Consider the following 18,025-nt stretch of genomic DNA (forward strand, 5'->3'; position numbering starts at 1 on the left):
CAACCACAGGATTAATTTTGGTGGATGTGGAAGATAGTGGGGTGCTCTCCCACCACCCTCCTGCTTGATTAGATGCCAAGCCTCCAAGCACACCATGAGAGGGGCTAAAAAACCCCTCCAAAGAGTTTTAATCTGCTGCTTAAGAAGTACAGTCCTCAGCTCTTACTTTTTAACCATAATGCAGTGTTCTGCCTACATCCTGCATTGTTTCACAATAAATGTAAAAAAAAAAGCACATCATTGAGCAGTGCTGGCTAGTGTTTCAAAGAATTGTCTGAAAGTGAATAGACAAGAGGCTCATGAAACAGAAGGGTATGTAGATTTTATTTTTAACAGTTTTAAAACATTCTATACAGGTTATTTACTTTATTGACAATGTACACATTAAAATAGTAGCTAAAATAAAAATGTAAGAAGTGTTTCTGTTGTAATTTATAGTGCAGTGGAACTTTTAAAAATTGAATACAAAACATGAACGATGGTGCAAAGTATAGAGTGGCTATCACTGATCCAACCTTTATTATCCACTAAGTATGTTTTGCTACTGTATTACACAGTAATAAACAGCATACTTTAACAACTTCAGAAGAATGCTTTTTTTCCCTTATGATCCTCATTTCCAGTTTACTGCATTTTATGTCATTGGAAAATGGATCAAATATAAATAGAAAAAGAGCTGTGAAAAATCAGTGCTTGTCACAGGCCAACTTTCTCATGTGTGTAGGCTACATAAATGATTGCAGGCTTTTGCCAAATGCAACCAAATATATAACTAAGTACGATCAGCTGCTTTCAGCAGCAACATGGATGGTTAAATCTGCAGATTTGTATTTTCAGTTGCATTACTGAAGTATAATACATATACATTTTGGTTAAAACAATATTTCTTCATTCTGGTTTGTATGATCGGAATTAAAATAATCACCGTATATCTATATATTACTCCTTTTAATTAATTCACCTCTCCTACTGTGTAGTCGGTATGTATTAACTGAACATTTACAATTATCATCACACCTTTTGTTTTGCACTTATCAAAGCAAGGGAAGTTAATGCCAGAAAATTGGATATTTTTAAAGCTCTATCTCCATTCTGCCCCAATGTTAATATAGCACACCTTATTGTATCAGGGTGAAGTTTCAATTTCCCACACCAGTTGTCTGTCACACTAGTACAGTAAAGAGTCCTGTTTTGAAAGTGTGGCAAGTGGCCAACTGGCACCAAATAAAGGACGGCTTTTTGCTTTGGGCCTACAGCCACTATGATTTAGGTCAAAATATCTAAACTTATTTCACATAGGATCATTAGAACTGACAATCAGATGAATCTGTGTTTCCTTCAACGTAGGCTAAATTTAAGTGGTGAAAGTGTTTAAACTACTTCACCATGCAGTCTCATTTTATGTTGATGCACACACCATCAGTTTGAATTCAGGTGGCTTTTAATTTCTGGGGGTCAATTGGAACTTCAACACTGTAGCTTTCACCTCAAAAACTGTGGCACTTCTAAGAAATGCAATTTATTAAATCATAATGCCCCTCTTCTGAGGGCCAAGAGTACTACTTTGCAACATAAATACTTTATTTTCTTAATGAGCTACAAAGGATTTTAAAATGAAGTTGCAGTATGTTCAGACATTAAAAGACTAATTGGACTTGAGTCTAAGATGCCTTAAGCATCAATACAATACACACTGCAGCTTTAAAACCGTTAAAAATGTTGAGATGATTAATATATATTTAATGTCTTTTACTAAAAGCATTCAGACTTCTGTTTTAAAATTGAAAGGTGTATTTATCAAAAACAATGCCAAGTATCCAAGAAAATCCATATACAAGATATTGTGAGACTCAAAAGGTGCAGTGACGGCTGGAACCTATTTTACTTTATTCCTGAGGTTCACTGTTAATTTTAACTGCAGCCTTTCTCACTCAATGTTTCATTCACTGATATAAATCTCTTTGAGAGTTTTTCTACAACATAAAGAGATATCATTCTAGCTGATGATTTGGATGTGCAGCATAAAAAGATATCAAACGTTAAAATGACACATAAAAATCAAAATAGTTAACACACATTTGTGACCAAAATGAACTAAACACTCTTTTAAGCTTTTAGCTAATCCTATACAGAAACTTTTTCTTAAAAAATAAAGTTTGCATATAATAAAAATGCTGATGTAGCTATAACTCATCTAGACTAGGTAAAAAGGAATGGCTTTCATAAAGAACTACCTATTTACCTATCTAAATTATAAATATACATAGAATAAAAGCACAGGTTGTATGGCAGGATTATTATACCACATAAGAGGCAAAATATTGTGGAACTTTGCTTCACCAATGATTTTGAGAAAAAAAGACCCTTTAAGACCAGATTTTATATAACAAATTCAGGAGAGAGCAGACATCACAAGTAGTTGAAAAATGTAAAAAAAAAGTGTGTAAGAAATGTATAAATATAAAAAGCTACAAATATTAATAAATTACAGGTAAGTCACATAGACATAAACACTTCACCAGTTAAGACCAAAAATACTTCATATTGCATTATAATGCAAAATTTAAAATAATAAGCTCATATAGAACAAAAAAGTGTTACCTTATTTACAAAGCCTCTCTATAATATGTTACTTTTGTTGATGTACTGTGACTACTTAAAAGTGATTATTTTTGCAAGGCCACACAAAGTATTGTCTTTGTTTTTCAGGCAATGCCTTTTTATAAAAAATAAGTTTCATTATCATAAGAGCAAACCAAAAAGAAACAACAATTTTATCATAAAAGATGAAATGTAAAAAAAGGTAATAGAGCAATGGGTACATAGAGTTGTAACTCAAAAGATACTTTGCAATAAAAGCTTAGAATTTTGATCGTATTTACAGAATTTGTATAGTATGAAAAAAAACGTTTAAAATGTTCCTTTAAATCTGAAATGTGGAATTGCCTGAGAAACAAGTTTATAGAAACAGTATCCATTTACTCAGGTTAAAGGCAGCAGTTTATTTATATGCTCTGTAATACCCTTTCCTGTGCATGTAAGGACATCCTTTCTTATAAGTTTGTTTTTGACATTCTTCAAAAGATTGTAGTATTTCCAGATTCATTTATTCTTTCACCATCAGTAATTTAATGCATAAAAGATGCTCCAATAGATGATTCGGCTGAATTACTCTGGCACCTCTGATAGATATTAAATGCCACTGACAAGCCTTTCCAATTATGCAACAGACCATCGGAGTCAACCTACTGGAGTACCAGACAAAAGCACCGTACTCTCACTGAGAAAGGTCTGTAGACACAGTTTAAATGGACACTGTCTCTAACCTGGAATGATCTAATATGTGTTAACATTACGTCACACATGTAACAGCGTTAGTGTCAGGCCAATACATTTTAACTGAAAAAATTTCTCATTCCTAATTTTACAGAAGAAGTTTTCCATTCCTATGTATTTTTAGTATCTTTCCAAGCCTTTGTTTAGCAGTTGCCATCCCCTTCTTTAACCGTTTTCCTGAAAAATAAAAACATGTATGATTATTGTGCTTAATATATGAACATGTATGAAGATTTGATCAACTGCCATCAACCCGACTTTACAAAGTACAACTCAACTTAAATAACTTACAAACTAACTTAAATAAGCATAAATTTTGTAATAATGCAAACTCAATCCTGTAAAGTAGCTCATGTAATTTCAGATAAAACCAGAAAATGCTCAGCAGGTTAGGTAGCATCTGTGGAAGATAAGAGTTAATGTTCAGATCAAATGACCCACAACTCCAACAAACATTGACTAGAAACATTATTCAAACTTTCTTCTATCCATAAATGCTGGCTGGCCTGCTAAGTGTTATCATCATTTTCTGTTTCTATTTCATACTTCCAGCATCTGTAGTCTTTTCCTTACCTTGCGATTTCAGCTTTTACATTGCACAAACATTTTTAAGCAGAAATAGAGCTTGCTCCAGCCCTACAATCATCTAAGATAACTGTGCTCCTCCATTTCTGGCCTCATGCTCCATTAATCACTCCAGTTCTGGTGGCCGTATCTTTAGCTGCTGAGGTCCTAGGCATTGGTATTTCCTTACTATACCTCTCTTCTTCTTCACCTCTCTTTCCTCCTTTGAAATGCTCCTTAAAACCTACGTCTTTGACCAAGCTCTGCCCTTTTATCTCCTCAGCAACCAAGTGTCAGATTTTGTTTCAATAAACTCCTGTGAGGTGCCTTCCTGTTAATGGTGCTATATAAATGCAAGTTGTCGCTGAGGGCACATTCGTTACATTTTCACATAATTAGAAAAGTTGAATTGAAAAAAAAAATTGATTTTGAGTGCTCATACAAGATGATATATCAGAATAACCAACATTGCACACTGTAAAACAATAATCTAATTAGGAGATTTTGACAGCAGTGTACACTTGTAAACAAAGTTCAAGTAATTTGTGACTACCATGAATTCTTAAGCCAGATTGCAACCTTGCAGTCACTTAAGATTCTCCATTTAAATGACATAAATACATTGAATTTCATGTAATGGGTTATTTGATATTGGGTCCTCTATTCCAGCATAAATGGTCATGCAGCTGATTTAGATTAATATCTATATTAAAAGATTAACTCTTGTGACACTATCATTGTATTTTTATAACGCAATGTCTCCCACTTTGCAACAAGTGGTTTAGTTGAGTCCCTCTCAGGTCTGCATGAGCTGCAGTCTTGAGCTCCACTTTATCCCTTTGCATCTGATCTCAGAAAGTAGTCTTGCTGAAATTGATTACATTCCTGCTCCCTGAATTCATAATTCCAAAAATCTCAGAACAGTGAATGTAGCTATGAATTCATATTTATTGTAAACAGTACTTAAGGTAATAAAACTTACAATTGCACTGATTATGCACTGATTATGCCTGAGTGTTATGAGCACTATGGTGCAGAATGCAAATGCCACACAGGTGCATTCAAGGAGTATGATTTAGAGTCTCTCGTGCTTCTGATCTATATTCTACTGATTGAAAAGACAGGCTGGACAGGAAAAAGATTCAACTGAAATACAGGTGCCGCATTCTAAGAAACAATGGGTGGAATTCTCCCGTTTTGAGACTAAGTGCTGCATCCGGAGTAGGAAAGTGGTGAGTTTCCCGCTGCAGAGACTGATGGCAAAACACGCCTAATCTTCCAGCCCAACATTAATTATGCACCTGCGGTTTTTTCGGCGTATTCAGTGGCGGGGCACGCCTGCATATTGCATAGTCCGCCGTTGTGTCTGGGTGCCATATTGAAAATCATCCAACATCACTGACCCACTACAGAAGAAAGTGGACCTCCTGAAAATAAAGATACATCTCCAGGAGCTCTCTGAGACCCAAGACAGACCTGAAAATAAAGATGGACCTCCAGGAACATTTTGAGACTGGAAGATGTACCCACCTCTCCAGAACTCCGAATCTGGAATGTTCACCTGCTGATGTACCCCCGACCCACTGCTGTGGTGTTTTAGGATCCAGTATTGTGAGGCACCGACATCCCGGACTCCAGAAGCAGCCCCAGATATTGTTCAGGTGAGTCCCAACATCTGCACACCACTTTATTCCGAACAGGTTTCACACCAGCATGTTTTCCCGCTGGCATTGCAGAGAATATGGTGGGGTTTTCTGACCCACCATGACATGCACCAGTGGAAGATCCCAATGTAAATTCACGCTTGTATGAAACATATTTCTGGGCCTCCTGCCATATTCTCCCACATACCGGCCATCAAGATCCTGTGTGTGGGTGTGTGTGCGTGGTGGGGGGGTGGGGGGAGAGACTGTGTGGAGTTTGTACTTCCTCCCCATGTCTTCCCACTGGTGCTCCAGTTTCCTCCCACAGTCCAAAGATGTGCAGGTTAGGTGGATTGGCCATGATAAATTGCCCTTAGTGTCCAAAGATGTGCACATTAGGTGGGGACATGGGGTTTTGGGGATAGGGCAGGGCTGTGGGTCTAGGTAGGGTACCCTTTCAGAGGGTTAGTACAGACTCGATGGGGGAATGGCTCCTTCTGCACTGTCGGAATTCTATGGTAATATGGAAGTAGGCAGTCTTTGTGATAGAGAGGGTATGCAGTCAGAAACTCAGCTCAGGTTCAATTAGAACATCACTGCAAATATTCAGTGGCTGAAATTGAGTTAGACAAACATTAGGTTTAGAATTTGTCATGTGACTGGAATTTAGTGATAGAAGGTTCCATAAATATTTAAATTAAGACCAGTAGATTTACAAATATCCAGAGGGCCTGTAAGAGTCAGTCTGCACTATGCAAAGCATGTTGGCACTGCAATGGATTTCGACTCTATCTTGTGTCAAACTTCCTCCAGGTAGCTGCATCGGCCTTACTCCACCAAAATCTGGCTGTGCTGGAACAAGGCAGGTCTGAGAGCAAATCAAAATTGGATCTTGAGACTTACTGCAATAGGACTGCAGAGCTGCAAACACCAATTTTGTGTTCCCAGGCAGCTCCATGTAAAATGGATGTAATTGTTGGGTTGCTGAAGTGCTGCCCATGGTCTTCAGGTATGTCTGGAGGAGTGGGGGAAAATAGAGGATGCAATGCCTGCATGATGGCAGTGAGGGTGGAGGAATCAATGAGGACAACAATCCTTGGGTAGGTCTGGGTGTTGCACATTATGTTCTAATTGAACATGAGCTCAGTTTCTGACGACATATCCTCTTTATTACAAAGAACTACCATGCCACATCATTCCACCATCAATTATTTCAATGCTCTGGAGAAGTGGAAAGTAATCCCCAGGGATCTTAACATAAGTCAGCAATTGGTCCCACTAACACGAAGGAAGACATCAAGATGAGTTTGGTTTCCTGGTGAGGAGGGCGGACGCCCTTGCCTTTGCCTCCCTGATCGCCCGCCGTAGAATCCTGTTTGGCTGGCGGTCAGCAGCACCGCCCAGAGCTGCAGACTGGCTGTCCGACCTCTCGGAATCTCTCCAAATGGAGAAAATCAAATTCGCCATCCGTGGGTCAGACGACGGCTTCCACAGAACGTGGGAGCCATTCATGCAATTGTCCCGGGACCTGTTTGTGGCCAACGAACAAGAGGAAGAATAGTCGGGTGGCCAAGAATCAGGGGAAAATGGACGGGAATCGGGGGAAGGTAGCCGGGGGGGGGGGAGAGAGAGAGGGCTACGGGTTCGTTATGGGGGTTTGATGGCTAGCTAAGGCCCAAAACCAAACTGTAAATAATTGCCTATGAACATGTGCCTCGGCCATATTGGGGAATGTAAAATATGTATGCCGGCTAAAGGGGGCGGCCACAGTTGTTAATATGAAGATGCTTACCTGTAAATATACATGTTAATTTTGCGTTTTTTCTTTTTCTTTAATAATTTGTAATTTGTTGGATATAAAATATGGAAACTCAATAAAAAACATTTTTTAAAAAAAAATGAGTTTGTTTTAAAAATACACATACCTTCTTGGTAGTACCTTCAAGTTGACCGTTAACGGTCCACTGGTTAGGCCACATGTTATTCAAGTAATGCTAACTGGAACACTTCTGCTACTGCTTCAATCCGGACTAGCTGATTTCAGGAGTAGGTCACCAAAAAGGCTATGGCTGCTGAGTCAATTCAAACTTTCAAGACTTCACAGATTATTATTAGGTAATTGCATCAAGGGCTATGACTCAAAGGTGGGGAAATGGGATTGAGGTAAAGTTCAGTTATGAAGTGGTCAAAAAGTCTCGAGTACCTGAATAGCCTACTCTTATTTCTATGTTCCTTAAAAACACATTAGGCCCTCTGGACCTTCAATCCTACTTAGACCGTAGCTAAGGATGCAGGCACAGATTCCCCCATCCCTCCAAATTGAACCTCTCTGAACCCAGGTTCTAGTGGAACATGGTGCAATGAGCTCTAGTTTCACTGGTGGTGTTTGTGAAGCATCATCATGGTCTCCCTCCAAAAACGTATCTGTTTATTACCTGTTCACTATCCCCAGCCTATTCATTAAAATTACCTTCAGCTACTGAATTGCAGCTGGGTGTAACTGGTGGTCTTTTCTATGACATCTGGAGACACAAACTGAGGGCCTCTGTTGAATTGCACTGTACCAAATGTGCTGGTAGCAGCAGTACATTCATGATCCAGTAAATAAATTACCTGCATGGCTGTCAGTCTTCATTTCTGTAGAAACACTTTCTGGAGGGATTTTGATCGAGTCATCTGATGACACCTTCCTTTTGGTATATTTTCTCTTCTGGACTTTCTGCTGTTCCTACAATTAAATGTAATTATTATAAATTATTATTTATTAATAAGTGTACATATATGGATTTACCCATTTGTTAAGGCTTAAATTCATGACAGTTAACAAACAATGTGCTCACAATCTGAGAAACCAGTTCTTAAACTTGTTTCAATTTATGATTCATGAGTAGTAATTCTGCTAAATAAAGGACAGCCACGTACACCAATAACACTATACAAAGTTTATTATTTATTGTTAAAACTGCAGAGGTGCATTCCATTTGCCTGCTTATCAAAATGTAAAAATGTCAATATCTTATCAGTTTAAAAACTGATTTTTCAGAAGTATGTATTTGACATTTTAAAAAACTTTCATGCATTCTACATATTTTGTTGGTGAAGCCTTTGAAAGAACTCACCTGTTGGGATAATTTTGCAGCAGCTGCTGCTAATCCAGTTTCTATTGAGGCAACTCTTGCCCCTTCTCGTGTCGGTCTGTCATGTCGAGGAACAGATGGTGTAACTCTGGCTAAAGAAATAGAATATATTTAGTTGCAATTGTTGCATTCTGTGCATAAAGGTTATGCTATTTATTATTTTAAATCCTATAGTCTACCATGGATTATGACAATGTGCCTGATTTAGAGTACATTTCATCAAATGTCATTTTTGATTTGTTTGGCAAAAGCTTCACAAAACTGAAAGTAATGAATTACCATCCCCAAAATTTTCTTACTCATTTCAAATTGAATTGAACTGTTCTCAGTTAATGTGATTGGGATAAAAAAGAATATTGTGTAGTGTTACACAATTTCCTTCAGTGTGCCAACACCACATATTTGATTCGGTATATCAGAATATAATTGAAAATGTTCGATAAATTACATTGATCTTTTAAAATTTTAAAAATAAGAGGGAGAGATAACTTTGTAAAAAGAAAATTTATACAAGAATGCTCAAGTTAAAAATGGATATCTGCATATCAGCCATTTTGTGTGGCGATCAAGTGACTGCAATTGGTTTAGGCAGGGATTATCCCTTTTCGTACATCCGCTTCACATAACAGGGATCTCACCATGACTGATCCTGGCAGTAGAGTTTTTTCTTTTCATTGTTCTGTAAGTTATTACAAAATACTACAGTCTCTATTTTTTAATTATTCAAGGTAATTTCTTTAGCAATTAAGATCATAAACAACAATTTATCCCAGCAATTTAAAGTGTAATTAAAAGTATGTATTTTGATAGAATATCTATGTAATACAAAATGACACACAATAAAAAACACACTTTATTTCGGTTTTGTTCAATGACACTATCTGTAGGTTATTTTAAGCTGTGTACACTTCATCATTTTACCACCAGAATTATGTTGTAAAATACATGTTCTTCCAATTAGATCTGTCATAGCCAGTTATAAATGATGGTATATTTTAACATAGATATCATAAATTATGATTAGCCATCATATATTTAATTTATACTATTAAATTGTTGTGAAAGCAGCTAACTGGCTTTGTCTATACTTCCAATATTATATAGATGCTAATCGAGGTTACCACGAGGGTCAGTTCAGGAAATGATTCTGCCATGTGAACTTACATTTCTTAAATTACAAATGAGACACAAGTAAATAATTACCCCCTCATAAGAAATAAATTTAAAATCAGCTGCAAATTCAAAATTCTAAATCTATTTTATGATACAATTAATAATGATTAACCATAGCATTCTTGAATATTACTAACCATACTGATGAAATGCCGACTGAAAATGTAGTCCCAGCTCAAATCAGTGATGGAGAAAATATAAAGAATTGTTTTCAAACAGTATATATGATGAATGACAGTGTTAAAATGCTCCAAACTCTAAAGACCCCACATGTTGCAATGGTACCTGTAGGATTCCAAGGTGTATCATCCGCACTTTTTCTCTTTTTGGATCTGGATTTGAAAACTGGATCATCATCATCAGATTCAAGTGATGGATAAACTAAACACATAAAAGGAATCTTGATATATTCATTGTTTTAGGCAAATAAAATCTGCACTGACCTCAGGATTCCAATTCCAATCCCCACATTTTCCTTTCCTCTACTCTAAAAGGTAAACAATCTCTCTGCAGTTACAATCCAGTCCTAATTTTATTTTAAAATATACTAAAACAATTATCACTGGAAAAGCTGGTCAGAATTTGTAGCTAAACCCAAAATAATAGGAAAATACACACTGCAGAAACTGGAAACCTGAAATGAAAACAGAAAATGTTGTAAATGCTCAGCTGGTCTGGCAGCATCTGGGGAAAGATAAACCATTTTAATATTTCAGGCCTGTGACCTTTCATCAGAACAATGTGCAATTACTAGAGAAGTTTGAAACATTTCCTCACGAGGAGGCTGTTAAGACTGGAACACGCCTCTGGCCCTTGTTTGATAGTTTAAAAACAGAATTGAGCTTGTCTACACCCAATATTAGTGCTTCATGGGTGCTTGTAGAGCTCCAAAATGGAATCAATAGCATGCACAAACTTGTGGGTGAATCACGCCAGATGTCACACTGATTCCAACTGAGCTATTTTGGAGCTCAACACTCCATGATTGAGCATGTGTTTAGCAGCAGGGAGGCACCCAGCACCCACCAAAGCATGATTTACAGGTTTCTTCAATTACCTACAAGTTAATTTCTACTGGTTATTGCTATGATTTTACAAATATTTTGTGCTTTCCCTAGAACTGTAATGAGTAGAGGGTGGAATGTGGTGCAGTGGTTAGCACTGGGACTGTGGCGTTGAGGACCCAGGTTTGAATCCCGGCACTGGCTTACATTAACACTGCAACGAAGTTACTGTGAAAAGCCCCTAGTCGCCGTACTCCCAATCGAACCTGGGACTCTGGCGCTGTGAAGCAACAGTGCTAACCACTGTTAAGGTTTCTGCACATACCTGCTGCTCCCAAAAATAAGGGCATGAGTATGAATTTCCTTCGTAATAAAGCATGACTTGGGTCATGAGAATTACCAGAGGTCATGCTGAGCACAACAAGCTGCTGAAGGTGGGAGGAGCATGATGATGAAAAGGGTTCCCATCAGGAGGAGGGATCCTTCTAGTCCGTTCAGAGAGCAGTTCTCCAACTTGAACTTCAGCAAACTGGTGTGTTAGACATCTGTGCTTCAGTAAAAATGTCCTTCGAGAAATCTGCCACCTGTTGCAGCCATAAATGCAACCACAGAGCAGGATAAAGCCTGCATTTCTAGTGATTTTGAAGGTAACCTTGGTGATGAACGATTAGATGTCTGGCTCTTGCCAGGCTTGAGATACTCGTAATATCTCAGCAGTTTGCCATCCACTGTTGTATTTGGGAGGTCAGAGACGCTTTCTATTCAAAGAAAGATAACAGCAGTACATTCTCTTTTGCCAGAGCTAAACAGACAGAGTGAGCACGCAGCTTTGCTCAGATTGCAGGCTACCCCATAATGTAAGGTCTTACTCACAGCACACTTAAAAATTTTGTCCAATACAGAAAATGAAAGTGATACTATTTCCTCAAAGCTGGTGTATGGCCGTGGGCAGTGAAACATACAGGTTAATGGCAGTAATCGTGATGCCTTCATTCTGTGGCAAACTGCAGCTGCATTTGAGTCACGACTGCAAAACAGAACAAACTGGGCGACAAGAGATATCTGCTGGCGATATGTTTGGTGACTCATATGCAAAACTCATAATCATATGCACAGTTTCCAGATAATGAAAGCTATAATAATAATAATATCTTTCTTAGTGTCACAAGTAGGTTTACATTAACACTGCAATGAAGTTACTGTGAAAATCCCCTAGTTGCCACACTCCGGCACCTGTTCAGGTATAGAGGGGGAATTCAGAATGTCCAATTCACCTAACAAGCACGTCTTTGGAGACTAGTGGGAGGGAACTGGAGCACCCGGAAGAAACCCACGCAGACACGGAGAACTCGCAGACACCACACAGACCCAAGCCGGGAATTGAATCCGGGTCCCTGGTGCTGTGAAGCAACAGTGCTAACCACTGTCGATGGGTATGGGTTAAACAAGTACCATCAGTACCACTCATTTCTTGGTTTCCCTTTTAGTTCCTTTAATTTATTGTTCCTGGAAGGCAGAGCGTGAAATGGAATTAGCAATTTAATTACTGTCAGGTGTCTGCAAAATCATGTACAGAACAGCACAAAAATGACTAGTACTTCAGAGAGACCTCAGTGCGCTGACTTGAAGAGAAGAATTGCCTCAAATGATTTTCTTTATTCTTTCATGATGTGGAGGTCTTTGGCCAGCCAGCTTTTGTTGCACACCCCAAATTCCCTTGAACCAAGTAGCTTGCTAGATCATTATAATAATAATCGCTTATTGTCGCTTCAATTAAGTTACTGTGAAAAGTACCTAGTCGCCACATTCCGACGCCTGGTAAGGGAGGCCGGGACAGGAATTGAACCTGCGCTACTGGCATTGTTCTGCTTTACAAGCCAGCTGTTTAGTCCACTATGTTAAACCAGACCCTACATTACAGAGGGTAGTTAAGAGGCAACCACATTGCTGTGGGTGTGGAGGCACATGAAGGTCAGATTTGTTAAGAATGGCAGACTTTGTTTCCTAAAGAACATGTGGACCAAATGGTTTTTACGGCCATTGCTGATAGTTTCATGTTCACCATTACTGAGACTAGTTTCCAATTCCAGATTTATTTGTCAAATTTAAATTTCACCAGCTGCGATGATGGGATTTAAACCTGCAACATCTTAAAATTACATCTCGAATTAAAGTTGAATTTAATATTCTCTATGAATCTCAAGATTGCACAGAATAATCATTGCAAGATTTTAGGTTTGCCTACAGATTGGTATTTAATATCAGAACTTAATATTACATTATAACAATTAAAGTTAGAGGTAGTTCCTATGTTTTTATTTAACTTCCTTAATTCAGGAATCAACATTTTAAATCGCATTATACTTCTTCCCTAAGCAGGCACCAAGTTCCTGTTGCAAATTAGGCATCATTGTCCCTCGATCCGTACTTTCACTGCAGTGAGGTTAAGCCTACGCTACCACATAAATCCTAGAAAATATTTAACATGTTAATGTCTTGTTGGGAGTATCTTAAATAACTCCGTCAAAGAGGCAAGACTCCACCACTAAAATAGCTAGTGCCTCAATATTACTGCGGAGAATGTAAAGAAATCCAAAGTAATATCATCAAGATGTTGTGGGTCTGATCTCCCTGATATTGAAGCGGGATAAAGACCCCGTGCAGTGCGGGTCCTACAGGCCTATCTCGCTTCTGAACGTGGATGCCAAGTTGCTGGCAAAGATCCTGGCAGCTAGAATAGAGGATTGTGTGCCAGGGGTAATCCATGAGGACCAGACGGGGTTCGTGAAGGGGCGGCAGCTCAACACGAACGTGCGGAGATTGCTGAATGTAATTATGATGCCGGCAGTGGAGGGGGAGGCTGAGATAGTGGTAGCGCTGGACGCGGAGAAGGCATTCGATAGGGTGGAGTGGGAGTACCTGTGGGAGACGTTGAAACGGTTTGGGTTTGGGGAAGGGTTTATTAAGTGGGTGAAGTTGCTCTACTCGGCCCCGACGGCGAGTGTAGTGACAAACGGGAGGAGGTCGGAGTATTTCGGGCTCCACCGAGGGACCAGGCAGGGATGTCCCCTATCCCCCCTACTTTTCGCACTGGCGATTGAACCGTTGGCGATGGCACTGAGGGGTTCAGGGGGGTGGAGAGGACTGACTAGGGGAGGGGAGGAACATCGAGTATCGCTGTATGCGGATGATCTACTGCTGTACGTGGCAGACCCAGAAGGGGGAATGCCGGAGATAATGGAACTATTAGCAGAGTTTGGGGACTTTTCGGGGTACAAATTAAATTTGGGCAAAAGCGAGGTTTTTGTGATACACCCGGGGGACCAGGGAGAGGGTATTGGGAGACTCCCCTTCAAGCGAGCAGGAAAGAGCTTTAGGTACTTAGGGGTGCAGGTGGCAAGGAACTGGGGGACCCTCCACAAGTTGAACTTTTCCAGGCTGGTGGAACAGATGGAGGAGGAGTTTAAGAGGTGGGACATGGTACCGTTGTCGCTGGCGGGGAGGGTGCAGTCAATCAAAATGACGGTCCTCCCAAGGTTCTTGTTTTTATTTCAGTGCTTGCCCATCTTCCTCCCTAGGGCCTTCTTCAAAAAGGTGACGAGTAGCATCATGAGCTACGTGTGGGCGCATGGCACCCCAAGGGTGAGGAGGGTCTTTTTGGAGCGGAGTAGGGACAGTGGAGGGCTGGCACTGCCCAATCTCTCGGGGTACTACTGGGCGGCAAATGTGTCAATGGTGCGCAAGTGGATGATGGAAGGGGAGGGGGCAGCTTGGAAACGAATGGAGAGGGCGTCCTGTGGCAACACAAGCCTGGGGGCCCTAGTAACGGCACCATGGCCGCTCCCCCCCACGAGGTACACCACGAGCCCGGTGGTGGCGGCCACCCTCAAGATATGGGGGCAGTGGAGGCGACATAGGGGTGAAATGGGAGGTCTGTTGGCGGCGCCAATAAGAGGGAACCATAGATTCATCCCGGGGAACATCGACGGGGGATTTCAGAGCTGGTACAGGGTGGGCATACGGCAGCTGAAGGACCTGTTTATAGAGGGGAGGTTTGCGAGCCTGGGAGGGCTGGAGGAGAAGTTTGAGCTCCCCCCGGGAAACATGTTCAGATATTTACAAGTGAAGGCATTTGCTAGGCGGCAGGTGGAGGGGTTTCCCCTGCTCCCCAGTAAGGGGGCGAGTGATAGGGTGCTCTCGGGGGTCTGGGTCGGAGGGGGGAAGATATCAGACATCTACAAGATAATGCAGGAGGCGGAAGCAGCATCGGGGGAGGAGCTGAAAGCCAAGTGGGAAGGGGAGCTGGGAGAGCAGATAGAAGACGGGACGTGGGCGGATGCACTGGAGAAGGTCAACTCTTCCTCCTTGTGTGCGAGACTGAGCCTCATTCAATTTAAGGTGCTGCATAGAGCTCACATGACGGGGACAAGGATGAGCCGGTTCTTTGGGGGTGAGGACAGGTGTGTCAGATGTCTGGGAAGCCCAGCGAACCATGTGCATATGTTCTGGGCATGTCCGGTGCTGGAAGGGTTCTGGAAGGGGGTGGCAAGGACGGTGTCGAAGGTGGTGGGGTCCAGGGTCAAACCAGGATGGGGGCTTGCGATCTTTGGGGTCGGGGTAGAACCGGGGGTACAGGAGGCTAGGGAGGCCGGAATACTGGCCTTTGCGTCCCTAGTGGCTCGACGAAGGATATTAATTCAATGGAAGGACGCGAGGCCTCCAAGCGTTGAAACTTGGATTAACGATATGGCTAGCTATATTCAGCTAGAAAGGATCAAATTTGCCCTGAGAGGGTCGGTACAGGGATTCGCCAGGCGGTGGCAACCTTTCCTTGACTTTTTAGATCAGAGATAGACGTTCGGGGTCGTGGCAGCAGCAACCCGGGGGGGGGGGGGGGGGGGGGGAGGGGGAGGGGGGGGGGGGGGGGAGGGGGGGGGAAGCAAGGGTAGTGGGGGGACACGCACGACTGTAACGCGGGCAAGCCTGCTCGCTGCTCATGTCTGAAACTGTAGGCTGCCTTGGTTGTTAAGGTTGCCTGGGGGGGGGGGGGGGGGGGGGGGGGAGGACTGGTGCGCGCGAGAGGGCGGGCGAGGGAGGGACATTTGCCTAGAGGGATTGTGTTGTAAATAATTTAAAAATTAGTAGGGGTAAATGTCTGTATGGAAAAACTCTTTCAATAAAAATTATTTAAAAAAAAAAAAAGATGTTGTGGGTGAGATTATGTTTAGATAATTAATGTACATGATCTGGTCAATTCATCTATAAATTATGGATTTAACTCACAATTTTGCAGAGGGTTTTGAAAGTTGTTTTTTGCTGGAGCCGGACAGAGTAACACAAGGAAGCGATGATGGAGGCAAAAAAAGGTTCAATTAACACAATCTATTATCAGCAACTCAAATCCTTGAAGGGTCTCCCTGCCTCGAACTGTATCGGGGTCGGGATTTTTATGTCCCTTGTTGAGGGGAAGCCCGGCCTTCTTACCGGTGAAACCCATATTTGTCAGAGGTCACAGGGAACCTCACAGTCCACAACCCGTGACCCTCAGGAGGGTTTAATATCCCCCCTCACCAAAAAATCCAGAACTGCATCCGTCGCGGTGGACCGTCGGGCTGGATCTTGGGTCCTCTTCATCCTGGGCTGGCGCACAGGCATCGTCTGTACGGGCTCCAACGTCATGTAGTATACGAGGATCGTCGTTTGAGAGTTCAGCACCTCAGTGGCACCCACTCTGGCAGGTCGGCACAGAAACTGCAGGCAGTTGCGTCTCTGTCGGAGTCAGAGACTTCTGTATCTGGCAACTCAGCGTCCTGGGTGTCTTGGGCCTGTGGAGGTAGCAGCAGTGCCATGGCGGTGGAGATAGCAATAATGCTGCCGACTCATCCGGACGAAGGTCGGCAGATGCCGGGGTGCTGCTGTGGAGGTGAACAACGTGTCGATTCGACTCTACCTCGTGCCCGTACCATATACCGGTCCTGTCTGCTTGAGCACAATGCTTGGGTCCAACTTCACTCCATTGCCAAAATTTTGTACATGCACCAGTCGCACGACGGAAAACACCAAAGCGACGCACGTCTGCCAGACTCCAATTCTGCCTGCCGCGGGCCAGCCTGCCAATTTCCGGCAACACGAGGCTCAGGTACGTGCGGAGGTGACACCCCCATCAATAGTTCTGAGGACATCACACCCGTGGTGGAGTGCGGCTTAGTCCTGTAGTAGAAGAGAAAATGGGCCAAACTCATCTCAAGGAAACATGTAATCTGCTTCCACATCCCCCGCTTGAATGTCTAGTCCTCCCGCTCGGCCAGACCGTTTGATGGGGGTGGGTGCATTGCGGACATCGTGAATCCCGTCGGTCTGCAAAAAAACTCCAAATTTAGTGCTAGTGAATGCCATCCCTTGTCCGAGATGAGGACCTCCGATGTGCTATGCGTACTGAAGAACTACTGAAGCCGCTCGAACATGGACTTGGAGGTCAAAGAACAAAGAAAAGTACAGCAGAGGAACAGGCCCTTCGGGCTTCCAAGCCTGTGCCGACCATGCTGCCCATCTAAACTAAAATCTTCTGCACTTCCGGGGTCCGTATCCCTCTATTCCCATCCTATTCATCTATTTGTCAAGATGCCCCTTAAATGTCACTATCGTCCCTGCTTCCACCACCTTCTCTGGCAGCGAGTTCCAGGCACCCACTACCTCTGTGTAAAAGACTTGCCTCGTACATCATCTCTAAACCTTGCCCCTCGCACCTTAAACCTATGCCCCCTGCTAATTGACTCCTCTACCCTGGGAAAAAGCCTCTGACTATCCACTCTGTCTATGCCCCTCATAATTTTGTAGATCTCTATCAGGTCGCCCCTCAACCTCCGTCGTTCCAGTGAGAACAAACCGAGTTTATTAAACTCTCCTCATAGCTAATGCCTTCCATACCAGGCAACGTCCTGGTAAAACTCTTCTGCACCCTCTCTAAAGCTTCCACATCCTTCTGGTAATATGGTGACCAGAATTGAACACTATTCTCCAAGTGTGGCCGAACTAAGGTTCTATACAGCTGCAACATGACTTGCCAATTTTTATACTCAATGCCCCGGCCAATGAGGGCAAGCATGCCGTATGCCTTCTTGACTACCTTCTCCACCTGTGTTGCCCCTTTCAGTGACCTGTGGACCTG

The 18,025-nt window shown here is 42.1% G+C and overlaps 1 protein-coding gene across 1 annotated transcript in view; it reads right to left on the minus strand.

Moving 5' to 3' along the window:
* Positions 1-302: 302 nt before the first annotated feature.
* phf2 (PHD finger protein 2) overlaps positions 303-18,025 on the minus strand; it is a 190,581-nt gene continuing 172,858 nt past the window's right edge. Inside the window, exons 20-23 of the mRNA XM_038812750.1 lie at positions 10,139-10,234; positions 8,663-8,772; positions 8,157-8,271; positions 303-3,513 (exon numbers count right to left, since the gene is read on the minus strand). Of these exons, the coding sequence (XP_038668678.1) occupies positions 3,425-3,513; positions 8,157-8,271; positions 8,663-8,772; positions 10,139-10,234 (410 nt within the window). The 3' untranslated portion in view covers positions 303-3,424. The remainder of the gene's footprint in view (positions 3,514-8,156; positions 8,272-8,662; positions 8,773-10,138; positions 10,235-18,025) is intronic.

This window comes from Scyliorhinus canicula, chromosome 11 (assembly GCF_902713615.1).
Source record: "Scyliorhinus canicula chromosome 11, sScyCan1.1, whole genome shotgun sequence".
NCBI lineage: Eukaryota > Metazoa > Chordata > Chondrichthyes > Carcharhiniformes > Scyliorhinidae > Scyliorhinus > Scyliorhinus canicula.